We start from the raw sequence: 27,257 nt of genomic DNA on the forward strand, positions 1-27,257 counted from the left end.
TAAAGCACATTTGCTTTCATATTTCCAAGCAAGCATTGGTTCATTTTTGCCTCCTTATTTATCCCCATGAGTGGTTTGATTGTGTTTCATGTCGCTATGCTGCATTTTCAAAAAAATGTTAAATTACTTTATTACCATACCATGCTCAAGGAGGTAACTGGATTACTGAACATGAGGGATTTGAAACTCAGGGATTTGACTTGGTAGCTCTTCTTTCCCTCCACCTCTCATGACTTCTACAGCTGAACTAAACAGCAGAAGTAAGTAGAGAATCTGAGTCCAGTCTCTCCCACTGTGTTCACCCTCCCTCTTCCCTCCTGAGCTCTGCCTCCTCTCCTGTATTTCACATTTGTATTTGCATGCACAGACATACAAAGAATATATATTTATATGCTTATATATCTGTGTATACTTGTGTACACCTTTTAAAAGTGATTGATTCATTTAATTATAGAGTTTGTCAAGTGGAAGTTTTGTTGCTCTGGCTAGCAGATTTTCAGGATGGAAGTTTCAGTAGGGTTTGAGTCCAAAGGAAGCTTGTATTTAAAATGTTTTTCATTATAATCTGGAAAAACATTTTTTTGTTAGTTATCTTTTTTTATTGTAATAACTTGTATAGCTCATGGAAGGAATAGTTGTTTTTCCAGACAGTCTGAGATTATTAAAGAATCTGTATATAGTATATGTACATATATTTGTTTATATAGTTATATACACATATATTTCTAATAAGTATTAGAAATAGTTATCTTGCAGTAGTCTGTTTTTATTATCAATAGTGAATTATTATTCTGCATCTTCTGAAATGTTCCATCTATTTACCCTTATCCATCAGATGTTTGCATGATTTTTATTGTGTATTAAGCATTAAGGAATAGGCATTATTTCTTTCTGATAAGAACTCTTATTCTTTATGTATTTAATGCAGTATAGCCTATGTGAAATTGCATAATTATATACTATGTAAATACATAATGTAGCATTTATTATATTCATCTATGAAGTATGGCTAGTAAACCATGAAGAATACAATACGATTATCTTCTTGAACTTGTAATCATTTCTCTGGGATCTATAACTATAATGCTGAAGATTGTGATCATGAAACATTGCTGTTTTATCATAAAGCTCATTGTACATTCTTCACAAATTCATATTAATATCCCTCGCACCCAGTATATTGGATGGAATGAAGTTGATTGTTGAATGAATCATTACATAAACTAATTTCTCAGTCAATTATTTAATGGTCGTCAGATACTTATAGATGACACCATTTATATCAGTATGTTAAATCACTTGAAAGGTTTTTTGGTTGTTCAGGAATATCACTCAAGTGGTGGAGCACATGCCTAGCATATATGAAGCCCTGGGTCCAATCCCACCCTGCATGGCCTGCTAAGCACCACTAGAGACAGCCCTGCTGTTCTCTAAGCACCTCCTGGATGGCTTTGGTGGTCCCAAGCACTGGTGACTGAGTACTGTCCAAGTGGCTAAGCATCACCTGGGATCTCCACCACTCCTGGGCATGGCCCTTTCATTGAAAATAAATAATGTTGGAGATGGCTCAGAAGGCCGGAACATTTGATTTGCATGCAGCAAGCTGGTGCTTAGATTCTCAGCAATGCAGGGTTCCTTGAGCATGCGTGGGAGCGATGCAAGCAGCAAGCTGTGAGTAGCCCCTGAGCACTGCTAGATGTGCACCCCGCCCCCCCACACCAAGCACTGTCTGTAGCACTGCCTTTCCATTGTTTATCAATTTGCTCTAGTGGGCCCAGTAATGTCTCCATCGTGAGATTTATTTTACTGTGTTTGGTATATCAAATACGTCACAGGTAGCTTGCCAGGCTTTGCCATGCCGGCGAGATAATCTTGGTAGCTTGCTGGGCTCTCCGAGAGGGGCAGATTAATTGAACTCAGTTCAGCTGGGTTGGCCCCGTGCAAGGCAAACATCCTACCCGCTGTGCTGTCGGCCCCCCCACCAAAAAAAAAAAAAACCAAAAAACCCCCTAGTAATTAAAATGTTTTGGAGAATACATATTATAATATTATGGGAAACTTTGGAAATTATATAGCCTATTTTAGCATACTCATTCTTTGTTCTTTTACAGGCTTTTTGCATTAACATATTGCATGTATTTGTGTTTCTCATTATTAGAGTAATTGTAGAAATAGAATGTATCTGTGGAACCGTAAATGAATCGCTCTGCTTCTTCTAGTTATGTAAGATGTAGAAGAGAATCAAAATCAAAGAGAACAGATTTTTTTTTTTTTTGCTTAGTTTTGAACTATATCCAGTAGTGCTCAGGGCTTGCTTCTGGCTCTGTGCTCAGGGATCACTCCTGGTGGTGCTTGGAGGACCATCTGTGGTGCTGAAGGTCTAAATCGGATCAGTTGTGTGCAATGCAAGCAGAAGAACATTTTAGTTAGAATCCAATGCTGTATTCTCTTGAGCATTTGTCTTATCATCTTATTCATACTCTTCTGTTGTCCAGAAGTAATCAAAGATATGTGTGTGTGTGTGTGTGTGTGTGTGTGTGTGTGTGTGTTTGACTTATGCATTGTTTGTGACCCCCATTTAAATTTTATACTTTTTGCTGTGTTTCTTGGTAGCTGCTTCCACCCCTAAAAATCAGGTCAAGAACATATAGCTGTTTCTTTATTATATTAATTTTTTTTGTTTCTTTGGAAAATAAGAAAGGGGTCTGGGAGATAGCTTAATGGGGTAGAGTTTGCACTTTGCATATAAGAGCCCTGCTTTCAATATCTGGCACAGCTGGAAGTAGGCCTCTACTACGGTACCACCAGCAATGCCAGGTATGGCCCCTGAAAATAAATCAGAATATAAAAAATAAGAAAGGTGTATCTGGTTGATTCAGCTCAGAGTTAAGTTGGGGGGTTAAATTCTATATCATTATTTGTTAATAATACCAAATCATTTATTGAAATGGTGGATGGTTTTGGAAATTTAAACCTATTTAAAATAGATATCTACTGGATGGAGTTTGTTGAAAGGAATACAGTTGTCAGTAAATGTTAATTATTTTTATGAAACAGTAAATTGATAGGTTAGGAATTTTGACTCAGTAGTCATAATGACTAAAGAGAAATTAAAGAATATGTTAATAAAGGACATATTTGTTTTATAGAGCATATTTACATGACAGTTTTTTAGTGGACAATAAAGAAATATATTTTCATAATTTAATATTCACCGTGGAGTTTTATTTTTGCTTTTATTTAGTCATGTATACCTTATAGAGTTTTGTTTTTATTTATTTGTTTTTTGGTTTTTTGGTCACTGGAGATGCACAGGGGTTACTCCCTGGCTCTGCACTCAGGAATTACTCCTGGCGGTGCTTGGGGAACCAGATGAGATGCTGGGAATCAAACACTGGTCGGCAGCGTGCAAGGCAAACACCCTATCCCCTGTGCTATTGTTCCAGCCCCATCCCTATAGAGTTTTAAATGAAAAAATCGATAGATTTGATTGTTAAACTCAAAGGGAGACTTGAAGGACTCAGGATTTATTGCAATATCAGTCATTTTAATTATATTAAAATGAGAAGTAATCAGTTACAGTACTATCATTGAATAACATGGGTAAAATTATACAACTAATAGTAATTTTCATGCTTAAGTAGCCTAATGATAATTTTCATAGAATGATATAGAGAATGTTTTTATTTTCATGGTTCTACATATAAGTGACAAATTTTTTATTAGCATATTGTTTATCATTTAACTAATTGGTAGTAAAAATGTTTTTGTTTCTGGATTGGGAAATAGCTGCTGGAACACAGGCCTGGCATGCCAAGGCCTTGAAATGCTGCAGGGTGTGTAGCTCTCTGCACAGTATTTTATTTGGTGGTGAGAGGGGTGGGGATGTGGCTAAGTGGTGGGACACCTGCCTAGTGCATGCAGCCCTGAGCATGATCCTTTGTACTTTTTTTTTTTTAAATGTAGGAGTACTGCTATTTATTCAGCCACTGATTAGCTGATTGAATTGGGCATGAACTCCGCCTTACTTTTTTTTTTTCATAGTTTTATTTATTTTTTGTCTTATATTTATTTATTGAATCACTGTGGGAAAAGTTACTAAGCTTTCAGATTTAAGTCTCGGTCATACAATGAAACACCTGTACCTTCACCGGTGCCCATTCTCCACCACCAAAAACCCCAGTATACCCTCATTCCACACCCTTCCCCTACCTGTAGGGCAGATGATTTCTACATTACTCTCTCTCTACTTTGATGACATTCAATAATTTGACACCGGATCCACCATTATTATTTGGGATTTTACCCCAAATAACACTCAGATCTGCCGAAAAGGCAACAGTAGGCAATTTGTTTTCTATTGCTGGTTAAGAATAACATACGGTGTTGTGTGTCTGCAGTAGTGGTCGCATGATTTTGAAATTCTGAAATTTTAACACTTAAATCTGGAGGGATTTCTGCCAAAACCTGCTGTGTTCCGAGATATGTTCCTGAGTCTCTGGGATAATGGCCATTAAGCAGCTTGATCAGAAGCCAGAGAGGCAGTTGGTGGGTGGTGACTCGGGGTCTTGTTGGGACAGGGAGGAAAGGGCCAGCTCTACCCCCATCCCGTGAGGTCCCATGTGTCTCGTCACTGAGGGCCCAAACCTGACTGTCCAATATTCTCTGGAGGGTGGCAGCCACTGAACTGCCCAGAGGGAGCAGGTGGAGGTACAGCACCCTTTCCTCCCTGGGGTGGCCTGGCGACAGTAACCTATTGTGGGTCCGGATGCATTTCTTCCAAAAGTGACTTGGTCTTGAGATTTGTTTCTGAGTCTCTGGGATCATGGCCATTAAGCAGCTTGATCAGGAGCCAGAGAGGCCGTTCGTGGGTAGCAACTCGGGGTCTCGTTGGGGTGGGGAGGAAAGGGCCAGCTCCACCCCCATCCCATGAGGCCCTGCGTGTCTCGTCACTGTGGGCCCAAACTTGATTGTCCAGTGGCCTCTGGAGGATGGCAGCCACCGGGCCGCCAAGTGGAATGGCCAAGGCACGAAACCTATTCCCACCTGGGGTGGCACAGCGCCGGTAACCTACTGCAGGGACCGGATGTATTTCTGCCAAAAGCTGCTGGGTTCCGAGATTTGTTTCTGAGTCTCTGGGATCATGGCCATTAAATGGCTTGATCAGGAGCCATAGAGGCTGTTCGTGTATGGCAGCTTGGGGTCTTGTTGGGGTGGGGAGGAAAGGGCTGGCTCTACCCCATCCCGTGAGGTCCCGTGTGTCTTGTCACTGTGGGACCAAACTGTCCAGTGGCCTCTGGAGGATGGAGGCCACTGGGCCACCACGAGGAACAGGCCAAGGCACGAAACCTAATCCCACCTGGGTTGGCTGCACTTTGGGGCAAACAAAGATACTTGTAAAAATTTTATTTGCATGGGCCACACCCAGAAGTGCTCAGGGATTATTTCTGGCTCTCCACTCAGAAATCACTGCTGGCAGTTTTCAGGGGACCAGATAGGATGCAGGGATCAAACCTGGGTCGGCCTCATGCAAGGGAAGTGCCTTACCCACTCTCCTATTCTTCCAGCCCCAAGTATTTGAGAAATAATTATACCAAAGAGTTCAGCTGCTGCTCTCGGTTGCTTGATGTATAGCTCCACCTAAAGTGGTTTACGTGAAAAGTTTGGACAAAGTTTAATGTAACTTTATGTTTAAAATGAAGGGAAAGCAAGACTGCTGTGTAATCTGAAGGAAGCTTACTTTTTTTCTAATGTCTGTATTTCCACATTCATCCTGCTCCCATTACTTTACCAAAATCTGTGGTGGTAGGAGGCGTGATATAGATTGTGTTTCTCTAAATTTTGGCGTCTTTAAGTGTCCTGGAACACTGAAACGGTACAGGTACTGGTGTGTGATGTGTTGGTGGGCTTCCTGAGACTAAAATTTCTGGTTTCCCATTTGCCTGTGCCCCTAAGTTTTTTCCCTTTGACTGACTGCTAGTGCTCCAAGGGTTCAGACTGCTGAATGACCAGTTCTCCACTTAGTAAGAACATTGTTTGGATTATGCAAGTATTTCTAAAAGAGTTCAAAGCTATTGTTTAATACAGTTGCCTTGGCTTTCTGTGAGTACAATGATGAGACTGTAAAATAAGTAAGGACAACTGTGTCCATCAGAGAAACGAATCATGGGAATTTGTGCCAAAGGGTGGAAGGATCAGGTAAAATGAGCTGATAGCGAACTTGAAAGGGAAAGCAGCCAATATAATGGGAAAGCAGACACTTTTGTATTTGCCTGGACAGAAAAGGTGGCTGGGAGCAGCTGTCTGATGTGGAAATTCAAAACCTACGTGTGATTAAGAAAACAAAAGGCAAGAGACTGATAGATGTCATTAGTAGTCATTTCCAATGTGCTTAAATTGAAAGACAGATAGGAAGTCTCCACTGAGACCAAAGATTTACACTGAAACTCTGTTGGCCTCTGTTTTTGCTTTATGAAAGAAAATTGATTCCTTATATTTTTAATGTTATTTTTTAGTGTTATTATGTAGAATCTCTTAATTTTATTCCCCTACCCCCTGCCCCCCAGGTGTTGGTCAGGGGGCCAAAGAGGTCACTCGCTATGATCCATGGTGAACTGAGGATATGGCTCTACTTGGGATTCTCTGTCCTGCTGCCCCTCCTGCCCCCCTCTCCTCCTACACACATATTGGTACTTGGGGAGCCTCCTGAACCATATCTAACCATTCTTGGGTGACTCTGTGGTGCCAGGTATTGAACTGAGGTCAGTTATACATACCTTAACCCTTTTACTTCTCTGGTCCCTGTGTTTTCTTTATTTATGTTAATAAATAACTAATGTAAGGGATGAGTTTCAAGGACCTTCATTTTTAATTTTGAAAATTGGACATTTTTAATATTTACAAATAAAATTGGGATGTTTATTAGAAGGACTTGACACATTAGTGTGTAATTTAAGCTCATTTCAAGTTAAGTGTCAAATCTGTTCTTACCCTTTTGGAATCAATGATGGGAAGATGTCCAGCATATAGCGGATGATTAGTGATTTTTCTGTTCTGCACTTAATTCCCACCCATTGAATTTTACAGTAGCAGCACTCTTAAATTCATGATATGCTTCACATCAGTGAAATAAAGTAACAAAATAGTGGACTAACACCCAAGAATAGCCGAGATTAGTACCAGGAGGTTTACTCCATGGCTTGGAGGCCAGCCACACATGCTAGGGGAAAAGGCAGCTCAGATAGAGAAGGGAGCACCAAATAATGGGTGTTGGGAGGATCCTCCCAGGATGGGAAAAGCATGCTGAAAGTAGACTATAGACCGAACATGATTGCCACTCAATGCCTCTTTTGCAAACCACAGCACCCAAAAGGAGAGAGAGAACAAAAGGGAATGCCCTGCCACAGAGTCTGGGTGGGATAAGGGGGATGGGGGTGGGAGGGATACTGGGTTCCGTGGTGGTAGAAAATGGGCACTGGTGGAAGAGGGATGGGTATTTGATCATTGTATAATTGAAATCCAAGCACAAAAATTTGTAAGTCTACAACTGTACCTCATTTTGTTTCACTAATAAAAATTTAAAAAAAAATAAAAAAAAACAAATAAAATCAGAAATTTTTTTTTTTTTTTTTTTTTTTTTTGCTTTTTGGGTCACACCCGGTGATGCTCAGGGGTTACTCCTGGCTCATGCACTCAGGAATCACTCCTGGCGGTGCTCGGGGGACCATATGGGATGCTGGGAATCGAACCTGTATCGGCCATCTTGGCCTGCGTGCAAGGCAAACGCCCTACCCGCTGTGCTGTCGCTCCAGCCCCAAAATCATAAATTTTATTTTTTAAAATTTTTTGAGCCATACCTGACTGTGCCTCAGGGCTTACTTCTGACCTATGCTTAGGGATCACTCCTGGTGGTGCTTGGGGGATCCTGTGTAGTGCCAGGTTTGAACTAGCAGTGGCTGCAGTGAAGGCAAGTTTCTTACTCCTATGTTTTCTCTAGTCCCATAAATCAAAAAATTAATATTCAAAACTTGTGAATGTTAGGATGGTTCATTTGCTGGATCTTATTGTAATTCTATTTAACGAGGTGCTGAGCAGTTATACCATATTTTTATGTTCCTGCATGTGATGCCTGAAGGTTCCAGTTTTTTTTCTTTTTTTTCTTACCTGGTGTTGGAAATCAAATGCAGGGCCTCACAGAATCATCATATTCTCTGCCATTGAGATCCATCTGCAGGCCCTAATACCGTCACATTTTTGCCCATAATTGCTCTTATCCCTTATATAAAATTAAATTTGTTATGTTGATGTATTATGAAATATTATCTGATGGCATTCCCCTGGTACCTAATGATGTCAGATATCTAATTGTACTTATTGGCTACCTGTCCTTTTCTTCTATTCTTGGTCAAAGTAAGTTATTAGATTTATGGTTTGCAAAAACTGTATTCTGAATTTTTTTTATCTTGGTGAAGTCGTTGAAGTGCAAAACCTTTTTTTTTTTTAAATGTACTCTAGTTTATATTTTTCTTCTGTCACTTTTGCTTTTGGTGTCAATGTAAGAAAGCTTTATGTGCTCTAAAGTTATGAAGATTTCCCACTGAGTTTTCTTTAAGTCTTTATTTCAGGCTAATTTTTGTATGCAATGGGAGGTCATGGTGCACCTTGCTTTTTGCATGTGTTTATCTATCGCCATGTGTCGACCTGTTTAGTATCTTTAGGATACTCAACTAACCATAAATGCAATTATAAGTTTTATTTTTATTCTGAAATCTTTTATGATGTCTTTGCCAAGAAAAATAAGGCAGTGTTACAGCAAGGAGTTAGATCTTTTGTTTTTAAAAAGGAGTTCAGGTCACATTCCCATTAGGACCAATCTTCTGAGCAATGCCATCTAAAATTACATCATGCTCATATGCCTTTGTAATTACTTCACCAGTAATGGCAGGATCTTGGTGTGATTTTCTTAGAATCACCTTTATTTAAATCTTGAAACCTAAGTTTGTAAATAACCAATTTTCTTTGATTTTGTTCACAAACACTGTAAACATGTTAGAATTTGTCCTCTTATTATAGAGGTTTAAGCTTTTTTTCCGTTCTTGTTTTTAATGTTTGGCTGGAGGCTGTAGTTAATCTTTAAAGAAGTCATGCTTGTAAAGTTACGATAGTGCTGAGTGGCTGATGTTCTGCTAATTCCAGCTGCAAAATCTTTTGGGGGGAGCAGAAAAACAATTTGATTTCATTTCAGTACTCCATAAATTCTTGAGGTCCAATGAGTTTCTTAAAACATTGACCCTGAAAGTAAGATGAAGAATTGTAGAGTCACTTTTTTTTTCTCTCTTACCCTTTTATAATTGAGAAAAGAGACTAGAATCACTGGGAACTGTTGATGTTGTTATCAGAACTAAATGCACATTTAAACCATGTTGACTTGCAGTTCAGGAAATTAGCTGTCCCTGATAGAATTCTACACTTCACAGTCATGTCTCTCTCTCTCTCTCTTTTTAGCTTTGGCTCCGTTTCACGACACTTTACAAGTGGAAAAACTTTGTTTTTTTCTCTCCACTCCTCTTCCCTTCCCGATGTTGTTGTCAGGAAGATGGATTGTGCACTCTCACTTGTGGTGTTCGCATACTTGGTTGTGGTTTTGCACATTGTCGTCGTGATGCTTATGTGCACTTTGGTCCTCTGGGGACTGAATGCTTGGCTGCCATGCTTTTCCACTTAGTTGTGGTGCTTCTAGAGGTTGTACACCTTTGAGTTGTACTTCCTCTGTGTGCACCATGAATCAAAGTCTTTGTTGAGCCACTGGCTAGCACGCTGTGTATCAGATGGTGCCTGGGACTGAACATCCCGCAGGGTCCTTCGCTCTACTGCTGACCTATCCTGGACCCTGGAAGATTTCCTGATAGGCCATGTTTCTGCGCATTTCTGTAACTCTGAAAACTTCTATGAAACATGTGTTTACAGTTATATAATAATGTTTTTGTACAAATAAAACTTGTTTACTCATAGTATAATAATGAATCTATTATGTAATATGTTACAGCATCCTGTTTTTGAACTAATTTAGATGACCTTTGTCCACTGTATGTGTTCATGATGCCTTTAATATGAATACAGTGGATAGTTTAATATCACAGTAAAATAGAGATCAATTATCAAAAAGTACTCAAATATCCCCAGAAACCACTTTAGATCTTAAAATATAATGTGCTTATTTTAATAAGAAGCAAGAAAATGAGAAATCTCACACTTTTTATTTTGTATGTCATGTGGACCTTATAACTAGCCATTATATGTTCTCCTTTTTATAAAGAATTTATTTATCTTAAGAAATAAAGACTTAAGGCTGGAAGAATAATATAGCAGATAGGTTGTGCAACTGACCAGGTTTGATCTTCAGCACCCCAGATGGTATCCTGAAACATGTCAGGAGTAATGCCTAACTGCAAAGCCAGGAGTGAGCCCCAGGACCAATGTGGCCCAAAAAGCAAAAAGAAGAAACCAAGAAATGAAAAATGAAAGTAGATGGTAGTTAAAGGTGCCAAACTGAAAGAAAACTATTGCTTGTCTGCTTTCTGTCAATTTTTTTCGGCAAAATAGGGAATGCTGGGTATGAAACTCAGGGCCCCATGCACAGAAACTGAGCTCTGTTCTCAGATCAAGTGATGTGTGCTACTTTCATGTTTGAACCCAGAAAGACCAACATTTCAGAATGATGACCATTGCTGTTCAGAAGGTTTCTGAATCAGAAACAATGTCAAGTACCAAAAGTACTTTTATTTATTTATTTATTTATTGCTTTTTGGGTCACACCCTGCTATGTACAGGGGTTACTCCTGACTCATGCACTCAGGAATTACTTATGGTGGTGCTTGGGGAACCATATGGGATGCTGGGAATCAATCCGGGTTGGCTGCATGCAAGGCAAACGCCTTACCCTCTGTGCTATCGCTCCAGCCCCACCAAAGGTACTTTTATTTTTTAATTTTTAATTTTTTGCTTTTTGGGTCATACCTGGCTATGCTCAGGGGTTACTCCTGGCTCTGCACTCAGGGGAATTTATGGGATGCTGGGAATCAAACCTGGGTCAGCCACGTGCAAGGCAAATGCCCTACCCACTGTGCTATCTCTCCAGCCCCACCAAAAGTACTTTTAAATTAAATATACTTGAGCATTTTTGTGAGATAGATGATATGATTGCTATTATCAAATCCTTATAACTGTACTTTGGTTAATGTAGGTATATTATCTAATACTTTCTAACGTTTTAAGAGCTATTCTCAGGCATTATTCTAAGCAGTGGAGATTCAGATTGAACAAAAATGATACTTGAGCGTATATGTGCCTCTGATAAAGGATGAGGAAAATAAACAGTAAATTAAAAGTAATAAGTTCATAATGGCATATACATTTTTTTTGAACTCTAGAAGTTCAGGTAATGTTCCTCATTAATATTTGAATAAAGCACTATTATTTGTGGACTTTGTTCCTCTTATCACCATCAGCACGGATTGGTATTTTCTGCTGTATATTTGGTGTTGTAATGTGTCCCATTTTGAGCTTATTGCTATTTTGCTCATATATTTCATGTTATTTTGCTTTTTTTTTACATGTGAAAACAGATTATAAAACTTTGACTGTCTCTTTTTTGTCGAAGTTTGGCTTCCACATTGAGACCTGTGAAATAAATAAACCTTAGTTTGGTCCTCTAGAATATATCTTAAAAACAAATATTTGTGAAAATAGCACTGTCTTCCCGTTGTTCATCGATTTGCTCAAGCGGGCACCAGTAACGTCTCACAGCAAATTGTGAGACTTGTTTCTGTTTTTGGTAGCTTGCCAGACTTTGCCATGTGGGCGAGATACTCTTGGTAGCTTACCGGGCTCTCTAAGAGGAGCAGAGGAATCGAACCCGGGTTGGTCATGTGCAAAGCAAATGCCCTACCCGCTCTTCTGTTGCTATTTGTGCAATGATAAGCCAGGGGTCTTTAAGTTAGAATTCCATGCTTTTAAAACCTCTGGTGCGTAGTCCTTTAAAACAGCTCCATGAACTATTTGAGAGTTGTTTTCTAGGTGACTGAGAAGGGCCTTGTGTTGGGATCTTAGTGGTCTATCTAAGAGGAGAGAGCTCTTCAGTCTTTGGGATGACAGATGTCACTACTTGACTAAATGTTTTTGTCTTTATTAGTGGAATCTGGTAAAATCTCTCCCCACCCCCCTTTCTTTCCTCTCTCTGTCCTCTCTCCTCTTCATCCCCTTCCTTTCCATTCATCTCACCTCCCCTCTCACCTCTATTCTTTCTACCTCTCCTTTTCTTTCCTTGGCTTAATTTGCAAGACATGAGTTCTGCCACTTAATCATATTCCTGTCCTCCACGTTTGTTTATATTTGTTAGTGAAGCAAAGACATTTAAAGGGGAGAAAGAAAAGGTAAAGGTAAAGAGAGAGCGAAGACTTCTCCAGAAAGAGGAGAGAGCCCTATAAAATAGAAGAGATTAACGAAATGAATTACACATATTAGGATGGGGTGTGGGCAATTTCAAATAGAATTGCACCGTTTGATTCTTAACAGCGTCAGAGTTGGAACTGAAAGGAACTAAAAGGAGAAAAAGATTAGCAATGAAAAGTATGACTGGTAGCATGAAAATTTTATGTGAAACTTGAAAATTTAAAAGCATTTGATTTTTCTGACTTTAGTTCATCAAAATATGCTGTATTAGCATAAAATTTATGAAGAACTTTCTCAGTATTGTTTTGAAAAATTTCAGGCTGCTACCCTTGTCCAGGACCCAACATGAATCCTATTGCTCTTGGGAGTCGCTGGCTTGCTTATGCAGAAAACAAGGTAAGACTTTTGTTGTTTGGTGTATTTATAATGGGAAAGCACTGAAAAATTTTCCATAAGCATTCTCTGTAGTTGATTACCAAGCCATAATGAATGTTTCACTTCTTTGTTTTATGTAGTTTGGTCTTTTTAAAAAAATTTAATTTAATTTTAATAAGGTTTTTCACAATAATTTATTACATTTAGTATTCCAACACCAATCCCACCACTATTACTTCTTCCCACTACCATATTTCAAATGTGTGTACCCCAACCCCGCAAAGCCTTCCCCCCAAAACAGGACTTACATAATTTATTTGATATTGCTTATTATAAATAATCTGCTAAAAATGATCCAAAAATGTTTCCTTGAGGAAAGTCTGTGAAGATTGTTGTATATCACCCTGGAGCCATTAAGCCTTTGTCTTGGTAGGCTTACTGGTAGTTTGGAATGCTTGGTGGTACATCAGTGGTAGTAGAATATGAGATGTCACCTGGCTGCGACATCTCATACTCATTAGTTTTTTTTTGTTTGTTTATTTTTTTATCTGGATGTTGACTCGGATCTGGAGGCATCTCTGTAGAATGTTGTTCTCATGTTGCTCTCTTCCTAGAGATTTATTTCTGAGGCTTTGGATCATGACTGTTAATGAGCTTATATGGTGCCAGAGGCAGTTTGTGTGGCCTTTGTTTTAATTGTACATTCATTTATCTTCATATCTCCCTTCTTGTCTAAGATCATCATTTGGATTCAACCTTAATTTCTAGTTGTAATTTTATGCAGATACATTTACTTCCTTAATCTTAAAGTGCAACATAGAAATCACTACAGTTATCAAAACATCAAAAGCAGTTTCTGGGTAGCTGGAAATCCGGAGGAAGAACAACATCTAGTAGATGCTATACTGGGCCTGAGGCATAGAATTCAATGGACTGCAACTGCATATCTTAAACACAGTCTAACTTAGGGTCCAGTCATTTGTTTTAATAATTTGAGATTTCATTTATTAGTTTTATTTTTCTATTGAAGTTATTTTAGAAAATGAAATAATTGTATTTATAAGCTAAAAGATTTTTTTTTGGTATCAAATTTTCAATTCGAAAGTCAAATTTGTTTTCAGCGAGAAAGAGTGTATCATTTTTGATTTCATTTGATATGTCCTGCTTTTGAATATGGAATTAACCTAAAAATACTGAACTTGAAACACTTGAGTACTTTTTTGTTTCATTTGTTCACATAATTTTAGATTAAAATATTGTGAAATCTTTTATGAAGAGTGCTTGATACAAATCTGAATAACGAAAGTATAATGATTATTTGACAAAACTACAGAACAACTAAGTATTCACAAAATCAATAGACAAATGAAGAATATGATTTTTGCAGATGGATTCTTTTATACTTTCTCTCAAATTTATCTGATTTAGCTATTTTGTACCCTATGATCAGTGTGTTGAACTCTTTTTTTGTACTCTCTTTTCAAATTATTCTTTCCAGATAAATGTCTTTCTTTAGTATTTCCAAAAAGAACTGGTCTTAGCTTGCTATATTGAACAATCTTTAACCATTTTTGTTTAAAGTTAATAAGTCATTTGGATCAGTCAAGCACATATTCTGCATTTAATCCAAATTTTAACTTCAGTCTGCATTCGTTGATGAATCATAAACTTGATAGGTAATACAAAACAATAAAGGTAAAGGCCCTCCACATTTACTGGTAGGTGCTTAGTTTTCTGTTGTAATCATGTCAGTGAGGCTGCACCATGTGTGTGTGTGTGTGTGTGTGTGTGTGTGTGTGTGTGTGTGTGTGTGTGTGTGTGTTCTCCCCTCTCCTCTTTGTTGCCAGGTTTGCACATACCCAAGTGTGCTGCTCAGTAAGTCTTTTCCTTTTTTTGGTTGAGGAGCTTGCACGTAGCTGCCAGGGCTCACACTCTTACCTGAAATGTACAAGTTAATGATGTGGTGCTCGGGAGTTGCCCAGGTGCTTACACATCTTTTCAATGATTGCTGGGCAGAGGGGATCTCATCCCATTATCCTTTTGGGGGCTTGCTTGCATTGACATGTCTGGCATGAGGCTGGGTAGTGCTTATAGCACTGGGGATCACAGAGAGCAGAGCTGCTAGGATGAACTAGCAGAGCTTCCAGGATTGTGCTCTGTGTATGCGAGACACCAGGGATTTGTACACATAACCAAAGGCTTGCAGAGCAGACACTTTCGGCCCATCTGGGATGGAGTCTTAAGTTTTGTTCATTTAGTTTAGATTTTTTGGGAGGGTTCCACATCTGGCGGTGCTCAGGGCCAGGATCAGTGCTCAGGAGGTCATATCCTGTGCTGGGGATTTAATTACAATTGGCTGTGTGCAATAGTAGAGGGTTCAAGGACACATACAGACTTTAACTCCTGTATTATCTCTCTTGTGTCGTGTGTCTTACAAATATTTTTTTCCTTTGTTATTTGTTTTTATTTGAGGTTTGATTGGCATGTAACATTTTTAGGTTTGTAGTCTAATGATTTGATATTTGTATATCTGGCCTTTTTATTTTTATGTAAAAATAATGACTGAACTTTTGTTGAAAAGGTGGTAATAATTGCATATTTTCAATTGTTTGTCCTGGAATATTTTAATTATCTGGAGTAGCTATGAGATCATAGTATTTCAAGATTGTATCTTTCCTTGCATGTAAGTCTGAAGACAGTAGAGGGATATTTCTTTTTCGCTGTTGTTTCTTTGGGGTTTTTTTTGGGTCACACTCAGTGATACTCAGGAGTTAGTCCTGACTTTGAACTTAGGAATAACTCCTGGTATTGCTCGGGTGGCCATATGGTGCCTGTGATCGAACCTTGTTGACTGTGTGCAAGGCGAATGCCCTATCCACCATACTATCTCTCTGGCCCAGTGGAAAGATATTTCTGTGAATATTTGTGAATGATTGATTCACTTTATTAACTAAAGTTATCACATCTGCACATCACCTTCTTTTCAAGATTCCCACCATTGACCTTTAATCTTTACTCAAGTAGTTTTCAACCTTTCAGTGCCTGTGAACTGGTACCACTCCACAAACCTGCGTTTGAAAATCCTGACTTGGGCAGCTATTTATTAGGTGTGTTAGTGTGTCAGTCAGACTTCTTACAAAAGCTTTAAAATATATTTCTTTCTATTACGTGGCCGACCCGGGTTCGATTCCTTTGCCCCTCTTGGACAGCCCGGCAAACTACCGAGAGTATCTCGCCCACATGCAAGCTCCCTGTGACATATTCAATATGCCAAAAACAGTAAAAACAAGTCTCACAATTTGTTGTGAGATGTTACTGGTGCCTGCGCGAGCAAATTGATGAACAACCGGAACAACAGTGCTACAGTGCTACACTTTACTAATGGTGCTTCAGGGCAACTGTGGGTTTTTTTGTTTTTGTTCTTGTTTTTAAATGTTTATGCAGGCATTCCTGACAGGGCTGAGGGTACACTGAACCATACTGTATTCCAGACCTTTGAGTCATCTCCCCAGCCAACAAATTGTTTCTTAAATTTTCAGGGAGCCGGGTAGGGACTTGGACTACCACATGGTGGTGCTCAGGTTTTCCTCCTGGTTCTGTGCTCAGGGCCTCTCCTAATGGTATTCAGGGAACCATATTCTGTGCTGAGGATTGAATAGCAGTCAGCTGTGGGCATGGCAAGCACCTTGCTCCACTCTCTCTGCAGTACCACAAATTGATTTTTAACACATGTCAGTGATGAGGAAAATTTTGCCTTTAGTATGGAAGAGTTAAAGGATGACACAACAAATCAATCTTTATCATACAACCTGGCTTTAAATTATAAAATTTAATTTAAATTGTAAAACTTTTTTGGGGGGCTCATGTTTTGAATTGGTATATTCTTTTGAATGCTATTGGCTTTAATAATTGATAACCACAACATAGAGCTTACAATTGTCATTTTATTACAATTATCTGTAATAAAATGTATTATATATAAAATATAGCTGATAACTTTTTTAAAACTAAATTTAAATGTCAGAACAGTAGAAAAATTAAGTTCTGGCTTATTAGTTAGGGCATAAGAGATGCAGTTCACTGGAAATTGTCAGGTTTAGGGTCAAGGAAATAGCTCAGTACCTGAATCACAGGATTTGCATTCAGGAGTCCTTGGTTCAATCCCCAGCACCAGCAAAAGTGGCCTCCACAAGGCACTGAGTCTGGAGTAACCCTTGAGTTCTGAGTATGACCCAGAAACAAAGATGGAAAATGAAAAACAAAATAAAATATAAGGCCTATTTATTAGCATACAGAAAGCATGAAATAGGATGCGTGTTTTCATTCTAATAGTAAAATTAGTAAGACTCTGAAGTTGCCAGCTACTATACGTGCCATCATTGACTTTGATATAATTTATGCCACTTTTCCTCTGACACAGCTGGAAATAGAAATGTAGCCAATTCTTTAGTCTGTTTTTACATTTCCTTTTACAATCTCTGTGGAAGAGCAAGAGGGCAAAACCTCTAATTTGCTAGCATGTTAAATATTTAATGTTAGGAAGTCATGACTAAGTCCTTTGATTATATTTTCCAAATTTATTTGTAGTAGAGCCGCCAGATCCCAAATCCTCCCCTCAGAGTTTATGAATTCTTAAAGAGTATTCATCATGTAATTAAACATCGTATTTGAGCATGAAACTGCCCTAGTGGCACCAGTAGATTATGAAAAGGGATTTTATGACAAGTGTCTCAGCAGGACTTTTAGCTATTTGTCCCCTCCTACCACCATCATTATATATGGTAAATAAGCTCTGTTTGTCTAATAGCTTGTAGTTTAATAGAAATGGCTTTCTGGGTTTTCACTCTCTTTTCCGTGTTTTCAGCTGATTCGATGTCATCAGTCCCGAGGTGGAGCCTGTGGAGACAACATTCAGTCTTACACTGCCACAGTCATTAGTGCTGCTAAAGTGAGTAATTCACTCCTGTCTGGGAGTTGTGATTATTTGGAGTCATTAATTATCCAGATTCTCTCCTGATTTGTATTGATTTTCTTATTCTCCCTCAGAAATGTGGAGTACATTTAAGAATTAACTCAGAATCATTTTGTCGTTCATGAGCCTTTGTATCCAAGTAATTTAAGTGTTTAATCTTAAGTAGTATATTATTTTTATAATAATTATTATAAACTTTACGTGTACTCAGTTTCTTAAATATTTAAGCCTGTTAGCTAGATTCAAATCTGTTATCTAATAAATACCACTTTTGACAGAAGCTTTGAGTGTTTTAAGTCACGACTTTTGGATTTCCTACATCTTTGAACAGTTAAGAATCTCCTTGACATAAAAAGAGTATTATTACTTAAGAAAACCTAAGCAAGCCCCTGGCACATTCAAAGATTCTTTCATGTCTCAAACATATTGCGTTTGCATGTTTGTCAGATGAGTTGTGTGTGTGTGTGTGTGTGTGTGTGTGTTAATTTCAATAATGTCTCACAAACTTTATGCTGATTATAAGGTTTTCTTATAATCACTGTCCTTTTGAATTGTGATGTATATAACAAAACAATTCTAATAGTAGGGATGACATAGTGAATCTAAATGACAGCATATAATAGAAAGCACAACTATTTAGAAAAGAACAACAGTTTAAAGCAAACCACAGGGAGGGAATCAAAGGTTACACTATTTTATGTAAAACAAATACAGAAATACTTCAAGGTTCATCACAAACACTTACATGATACATTTCAAAATGCAATTTTTAGTTTGATGAGGGAAGAATTGCATATTTTTCACTCAACAGGGAAATAATACCTCTTTAAGAATACAACAGACTTTAATTTTCAGAATCCTTATAAAAAATCACATAGTTTTTTTTTCTATTGTATATAAAAACCTTTTGGTTGGCATGAGTTGGAAGTGACCTGTTTCATTGAGTAGCTGCTTAGATGTCTAACGGTTTAAGTCTTGGCTCTTGGCTGCAAGTAGACATTCTATGTAAGCTAGACTATTTGTGATTATGTCTGAACCCCTATTTTTCTTCACCCCACTAAGAAAACTGTGTGATTTTTGTACATGTCCTTCTCTTTATCGTCTTAAGTTTAAATGTGAAAGATAGGAATTTGTTTATTATGGTGTAGAAAAAAGGGTGTTCAGACTTGTTTATTGATAATAGCACATTGATCCCTTCAATTTCTAGTAGGTCATAGATCACCAATGAAATTATTGCTAAAATTTATTGCTACTAACTCTTGAACAAAGGGGCTAATGTTTAGTTATTTTTTTTGTCTTGTTATTTTTAAAAATATTGTTCTTATAAATTTATAAAATAAAAACATAACCAGGGATGTGCAAGTCACTTATTTCTTGATCATCTCAACATGATTAGTACTGTCCAATCATATATTATGCTTTATTAATTTCTATTTAAATTCACTGTCACTGTCCAAACGCTGTCCTCTTGTTGTTCATCGACTTGCTCGAGCGAGCCCAATAACGTCTCCATTTTGAGACTTGTTATTACTGTATTTGGCATATTGAATACATCACAGGTAGCTTGCCAGGCTTTGCCGTGTGGACAAGATACTCTCAGTAGCTTGCCAGGGCTCTCTGAGAGGGGTGGAAAAATCAAACCTAGTTCAGCTGGGCTGGCTGCGCGCAAGGCAAACGCCTTACTGTGGTGCTATCACTTCAGCCCTATAACATGCAATCAGATATTTTTGAAAACAACTCTATGAGACCTGTATGATGTTTATCTCTTTGTGGATGCGAAAAGTTAGAAATTTATACTTAAATGTCATGAAATAATTACTAAAACATTGTTTTATCTTTGTAACATATAACTATGTGTACTGTATGGAACTTGAGTTCAAATGTATTGAGCTTTACTTTTCCATTTTCCGATTTAACATTTTTTCATGTTTTAGTGTTATTTTTGTTCTAGCTTAGGTGACATGGATAAGTGGTGTGGTATTAACCTTCATGTTTTGATGAACAAAGTTATTGTAACTTCATCACCATCTCCATGCCCAGTAATCCGTTGCCACTGTCCTGTGTCTCTAATATTCTCCCTCCCTCCCTCTCACCCTTCGTCTCCCCCCCCCCTTTCTCCCTCCCTCCCTTCCTAAAAAAGACCAACAAAATATTTATTGTTTTGGTTATTTTGCATCCATTTGATCTTTTTTATGATTCCCCCCACCCATTTTATTTTGTGAAAGCACTTAATTTACAAAGTTATTCATAGTTGGGTTTTAGACATACAGTGTTCCATTACCGATCCTGCTCCCGTATTCATCTTCCTCCACCAGAGTTCCCAGGCTCCCTCTTGCATCCCCACCCGCACCCCATCCTGCCATTGCAGCAGGCACTGTTTTAAGTTTAAGGTTTTGTTTCATAATTTCAGTGTTGTTGGCCTTATGGTTTGGATTTTTTTTTTTTGTCATTCCTTAACACTACCAGTGTCCATTGTTCCCTGCCCCCTATTGTTTGTTTCCATCTGTCACTTCTCTCCCCACTCTCCACTCATTGGCTTTCCTTTTCCTCCCTATACTTTGGGACCAAGGGTGATGTTGGCATTCCCTCCTTTAAACCATTGTTTTTCTTCATTCAGTTGTTCTAAGTGCAACATCTAAGTGAAATCATCCTGTGTTTATCCTCCTTCTTCTGGCTTACTTCATTTAACATTCAGTTTCATCCATGTTGTAGCAAATTCCATGATTTCATCATTCCTTACTGCTGCATAGTGTATGTACACCACATCTTCATAGTATATGTATACCACATCTTCATAGTGTATGTATAACACATCTTCAGATCCACTGATCTGTTGTCAAGACATCTGGGTTGACTGCAAATTTTAACTATTGTGCTGAGTGCTGCTGTGAACAGTGTTGTTCGTATGTCCTTTTGAATGAATGTTTTTCTGTCCTAGGGGTATATTCCCCAAAAATGGAATTGCTGGGTCTTATGGCAGCTCAATTTTACATCTACTGAGAACCTTGCGTACTGTTTTCCAGAGGGCTTGAATCAGACAACATTCCCACCAGCAGTGGATGAGAGTTCCTTTTTCCACCACATCTCTACTTACAGATTGTTCCCATTATTTTTGATATGTGCTTTTCTCACTGCTGTGACATGGTATTTCATCATTGTTTTGACTTAGATTTCCCTGATAATAAATGAGGAAGAGCATTTTTTTATGTGTCTGATATGTACCGTTTGTCTTCCCCTCCCCATTTTCTTTTTGATGGGATTTTGGGTTTTTCGTTGTTGATCATTGTGAGTACTTTATATGTCCTGGATTTTCTGTATGGCAAAAGAAACATAGGCTAAAACTAAAAGACAGCTGACTGAATGGGAGAAAATATTTGTAGTCCTCCTCTTTTCTTCCTCCCTACACACTACTAGCCCACTCTTTGGTAATTTCAATTTTGTAATCAAATGCTTCATAATTTAGTATTGTCTAGTCCCTTGTTTCATTTGTTTATGTACTACACAAAAGTGAGATCATTGGTACTGGTCCATCTTTCTTTGACTTACCTTACTTAACATGGTATCCTCTGTCCAGTTAAATCCAAGTTATAGCGAACAGCAGAATCTGTCATCTTTCATTATAGCCATATAATATTCCCTTGTGCATATATGCCATGATATTTTTTAATCCATTGTATTGAGATTTTTCTTAAAACTCTGTAGATGTTTTTCTAAAATCCTTCTAGAAATATTGCAATATCTTATTCACGCTCAAATTGCAGGTATTTTATATAAGAAAAATGGAGAGTTTGGATAATCAGTTCCACTCTCCTGTGATCATTTCTTATAGTCTGTTATTGTATCCTAGAAGTTTCTGAGTAAATTAACATTTTGAGGTATAAAGTTTCAGTTTTCAATAGAAAGTATATTATAAGGACATCTCTCTAGGTTGTATTATTTGAAAACTGTTCTTATTTCTTTGTTACTATTACATTTTGAATTATATTCCTGTGTTAGTATATTCTATAATGAAAATTCATGTTATTCACTTATCTTTTTACTTTGCTACATTGTGGAGTATAAAGTTTATGAAGAAAAGAAAATTTCACAAAGAATACAATAGTGATGAAAGAAAAATCTAACATTGAAATTGTCTAGAGTAATTTGAATCATTTATGAAATCTTTGCCCATATTTTTCTAGTTACCTTATAACTGTCCAATTTGATTGTTCCTTCTAGTGTAAAGCTGACTGTGTTAAATTAATTTAATAAAAATCTCTTTGTTTTCTCTTGTTATCTGATAGCATCTTAATGATGACTAACAGCTTTTGAGATAGCAAACCATTTACACTACTGGACAGGGACGATAACTGATATGCCATGAGGAAGGTTAAAGATGACTAGTGATCTCTTGCAAATTTGTTTACAACAAAACCGAAAGCTTACCAGGCCCACTTAATTTTTGACCTCAGTGTCTTAACTCACACATTTGTTAGATTCTTAGGATCAGTATTCTTTCAGATATAGTTTAGTTCTGTTAATTATCTTTTTAAGATTAGTTGGGAATACTGTCCTGTCCTCCCGTTGTTCATCGATTTGCTCGAGTGGGCCCAGTAACATCTCCATTGAAGACTTTGTTGTTACTGTGTTTGGCATATCAAATACGCCACGGGGAGCTTGCCAGGCTCTGCTGTGCTGGCGAGATACTCTGGGTAGCTTGCCCGGCTCTCTGAGAGGGGCGGAAGAATTGAACTCGGGTCAGCCATGTTGGCTGCGTGCAAGGCAAACGCCCTACTGCTGTGCTATTGCTCCAGCCCAAGATTAGTTGGGAAAATAATAAAAGTTTAAATTCAGGCACCCCATTTTGTAGATGTGCAGTCTCTTAACATTTCTGCTTAGTCAATTTAGGTTTTTGCATTTTTCTCTGTGTGTGCGTGTGTGCGCATGTGCACCCTCGTGTGTGGTGTGCCAGGTATCAGACCCAGGACCTCAGATATGCGAGGCAAGTACTTTATTGCTAAGCTATATCCATGGCCCATTAGGTACTTTAGTTCCTAATTATAATTAAGAAGTTGGGAAATACTTTTTGTAAGTTTTTGAAGGAAACATTATGTTCTTTCTACTAGAGTCCAGAGGAAAGGCTTTTTATTGGTTTGAACTGGAAATATTAGTGATGCCTTGGGTTTAATTCTCAGCACTGCAGATAATAAACATAAAATATTTATGGTGAGATTAGGTATTAAATAAGAAATGTGAAATCTAATAATAATATTTCTTTTGGACACTAGTACTCTTTCATACACTTGATTCTAACATGGAAACAAATTTCTGCAATCATTTGTATCACTTGTATCACCTGTCATCCCGTTGATCGTCAGTTTACTCGCGCGGCCGCCAGTAACATCTCCATTTGTCCCTGTCGTGTGCTAGTGTAGCCCAGTGGCGTCAGCTCGCTACAGGATCACGAAAAGCCTCAAACCGTTTGTTCAGGGTTTTGACGAAGAAGTCTCACCATCTTGTAGGTGGGTGGTCACATGTTCTTTTTTTTTAATTAAAAATAACTTATTTTTTATTTTATTTTAAAAATTTTTATTAGTGAAACACCTTGAGGTACAGTTGTACACTTACAACTTTTTGTGCTTGGGTTTCAATTATACAATGATCAAATACCCATCCCTCCACCATTGCCCATTTTCCACCACCACGGGTCCCAGTATCCCTCCCACCCGCCATCCCCCCCATCCTACCCTGCCTCTGGGGCAGGGCATTCACTTTTGTTCTCTCTCCTTTTGGTTGTTGTGGTTTGCAAAAGAGGCATTGCAAAAGAGGCATTGAGTGGCAATCATGTTTGGTCTATTTACTTTCAGCATGCTTCTCCCATCCTGGGAGGATCCTCCCAACACCCTTTATTTGATGCTCCCTTCTCTATCTGAGCTCCCTTTTCCCCTGGCATGTGTGGCTGGCTCTTTCAGTGTCAGGGGAATGAAGCCCATAGTTTTTACTGTTTTGGCATATCGAATATGCCATGGGTAGCTTGCCAGGCTCTGCTGTGTGAGCAGGATCCTCTTGGTAGATTGCCAGGCTCTCTGAGAGGGATGAAAACTTTTAGGGTGGTCTCTGATCACCCTTACAGGTGATCCAATAGTTCACATCCAATAGAACCCCATCAAATATGGTGCGAAAAATGGGTATTAAGTGTCTTATGATGTGTTACGTGGCCGCTTTGCAGCTGCGTGGTCCGGAAAGTGGCCTGGAGTATGGCAGCGGCTGGGTAATGGATGTAGTGAAGGTTGGCTGATTAGGTATTTATTTGGCTGCGGTAGGGTGGGTCTTCTTGGTGTGATCCCTGGGTTGCCAGGGATTGGTGGAAGCAGGCAGAGGATCTCTGTTTTCGGGTTCTGTTAAGCCTGGAGTCCAAGGTCATAAAGTTCCGCTTTACCTGGTTCTTTGGGGCTTCACTCATGCGTGAGGCTCGGCATGATGGTGAATTTCTACAATAAGCCAAAATTTTAGTACTATGGAAAATCCCCACTAACTCATCATCCCATATGATACCTTAGTTTCTTTGTTTTTGTCTCAATTCTTGGACCATGCTCAGCAGTCCTTCAGAAGTTCTCCATAGTTCACTGCTAGGGAAATGTTCCCCAGTGGTACTGGGTGGAGTTGGTGGACCTTGGGATTCCAAGGATTGAATGCAGTCTTCCCACATACAAAATATTGGACATAATTTTGAAAATTAATTAGCAATAATAGCTGTACTATTTTGATCCTAAACAAGATAGAGAGCTTTGAGTAGTGTTTAAATTTTTGGTTTGTATTTTTGTCCACTAATAAGAGGGCCCCACTAATAGTCATTAAGTTATTTTCTGAGAAATATCAATAACTCTTCCAGTAATATGAGCTTTTTATCCTGACATATACTATTTTGTCCACACCCCATCCTATGCCAGTTCTCTGTCTTACATTTATCTTGTGGTTTGTTTTGGTACATTACTTCCCACTTTCTGTGTACTTCAGTTATTTTAGTTTCATTCCTATTCATTGGTTTAAGAGAATGAAAGAATACACTCAGGGAGAGGATATATAACCAGAGATTTTAAACGTCAGAGGCATTTCTTTGATAAAGGGATGCTTCCATTTAAGTGGGAGCATCTTCATTAACATTAATGTAGTAAGTACATCAGCTGGGGCATCTTAGAGGTTTAATCAGGCTTCCTGGCCAGCTTTGGACATCAATACACTGTGGCGCCTGATTTTGTTGGTCCTTCAGAAGCTTACACAAAGTCTGACAACAGACTTAGTGTAAGTCATCTCTTGTGAATTATTGAAACAAATGTTGGCTGCTAATTGAGGGACACTAATGTGTTTTATAATCACTGCAGTTTTAGTTTTTAGCACTAAACAAAACAGTTTTATATTGATCTGTGGCTTTTTCTTGGTTTCAAGTTGGCTGTAAATTATATCTCTGCGCATGAATCCACAAATGGCTCTGCTGATCATTTTATTTAAGTATTTATTAGGATACATTTTTAGGATCTTTAATTTTCCTTTTCCTCTCTCACAGTATGTTTCTATGCTCTGAATTCATGAAGTGAGCAATCACAAGTAGTGAAAGGAATAGATTATGAGGAATCACTGGGTAATATTTGTAAATTCGGCTTAAGGTTCTTTGTTTTGAGTCTGTTATTGACTAGCTGTTTAAACTAATGTTTAACTTACCATAACTGTGAGGTTGTTTTGGTGGAAAAATACAATTTCAGTCTAACTGTTGCCTAAAATACACATTCTTTTTAGTAACAACCTTCTTTGCTGCTTAGAAATTTATCAAATACCATATATAGTAATAATAATTTATATTTAAAAGCAATTTATATTCTAAGACTTAGATATGATCAATACTATAATAAAGGTGAACATATTTCCCACAGTCATCCAAAGGAGTTAATCAGTTTTCTAAAATGTGTGTCTATCATATTATACATAACTTTTAGCATGTACTTCTAATGTACACTGATTGTTTTGCCTCTAATTATTAGAATGTTTTGAATGAAGCTTAATTTTCTCTTTTATACAAAAAATCCTTGGTATTTTATTTACTTATTATTATTATTATTATTTGCTTTTTGGGTCACACCTGGAAATGCACAGAGGTTACTCCTGGCTTTGCACTCAGCAATTACTCCTGGTAGTGCTCAGGGGACCGTATGGGATTCTGGGAATCGAACCTGGGTCAGCCGTGTGCAAGGCAAATGCCCTACCCACTGTGCTATCGCTCCAGCCCATGCTGGGTACTTTAATATGCTGCTTTTCAGTATTCCATCCAAGAATAATTAGATAATGAAGTTTGCTTAAAAGACAGTATATATGCCTTATTTTATTTGTTTTTGAATAAAATTGAATTAAGTGTAATTATAAACAATTCTTAACTTTTTAAAAATTAATATAGTATAATAGAAGCATCACCTTGAATTGTTCTTTATTACCCAAAAGAAAAGAACCTTCTTAACTCAATTTAATTTTACTCCCATGTATAATAAACCTGTTTAATTATCTACCTATGATTTCATTATTACTGTGCTTATGTTGGTGACTCTACTGATACCATTCATTCAAACTGACGCTTTCTAAGTAAAATTGAAGTTAATAGTCAAACTGAATATGTCCCAGTTCACTACAACATCTAAACTTATGAAAGAATAAAGAATTTTATGGGTAGGAGATTTAACCATCTAAATACTGATGCTTTTTTATCCATATTATCTTTTTATTGTATAGACCCTGAAAACTGGCCTGACAATGGTTGGGAAAGTGGTGACTCAGCTGACAGGTACCCTACCTTCAGGTGTTATTGAAGATGATGTTGCCATCCATAGTAACTCAAGGCGGAGTCCTTTGGTCCCAGGCATCATCACAGTTATTGATACTGAAACAGTTGGAGAAGGTCAGGTAAGAAAAGCTTCCAGTATATGTAATGTATTTTTTCTTTAGAGTGCTTTCTCACTAAGAATGTAATTTCAAATCACATCAGCCAAAATGGATTTAGAAATAGTTCATTTGGTATTTGAGACAATGAGGTTATTTCAGGTTAGATTTTTCATTTTCCAGATACCGAGTAATGTGTTTAAATGTGTTTAAATTATATATATATCAGAACTGAACATAAAACTCAATGGTTAACAAATTCTCCTGTGTCTTCATCAGGGCGTTTGTTTAATTAAAAAAAATAATTTGTGTTTTTGTAGACTTTTCTGTTCATACTATTTTTTTCTAGTTAACGACATTATTGAAACCCAAATTGTAAAATTAACTTCTTTTTACATCAGTATTCGGTCATAAGATTATTCAACTGTTCCTTGTATATTTAAAGGGATCCTAAAAGTGACTCATGATTGGTTACAAGTGACAGTAAAGTGGAATGATAGTATTTTAAAACAGCACTTCCCTTATAAATATAAAAGTACACAATGCTTCAAATAGAATA

At 37.8% G+C, this 27,257-nt stretch overlaps 1 protein-coding gene across 7 annotated transcripts in view; it reads left to right on the plus strand.

The window, feature by feature from the left end:
- BCAS3 (BCAS3 microtubule associated cell migration factor) overlaps positions 1-27,257 on the plus strand; it is a 660,253-nt gene that overhangs the window by 162,648 nt on the left and 470,348 nt on the right. For all 7 annotated transcript variants that reach the window (XM_056128182.1, XM_056128175.1, XM_056128179.1 and 4 more), the window contains exons 10-12: positions 12,770-12,846; positions 17,690-17,773; positions 26,552-26,722. In XM_056128182.1, coding sequence (XP_055984157.1) covers positions 12,770-12,846; positions 17,690-17,773; positions 26,552-26,722 — 332 coding nt within the window. The remainder of the gene's footprint in view (positions 1-12,769; positions 12,847-17,689; positions 17,774-26,551; positions 26,723-27,257) is intronic.

This window comes from Sorex fumeus, unplaced genomic scaffold (genome assembly GCF_029834395.1).
Source record: "Sorex fumeus unplaced genomic scaffold, SorFum_2.1 ptg000063l, whole genome shotgun sequence".
Classification (NCBI taxonomy): domain Eukaryota; kingdom Metazoa; phylum Chordata; class Mammalia; order Eulipotyphla; family Soricidae; genus Sorex; species Sorex fumeus.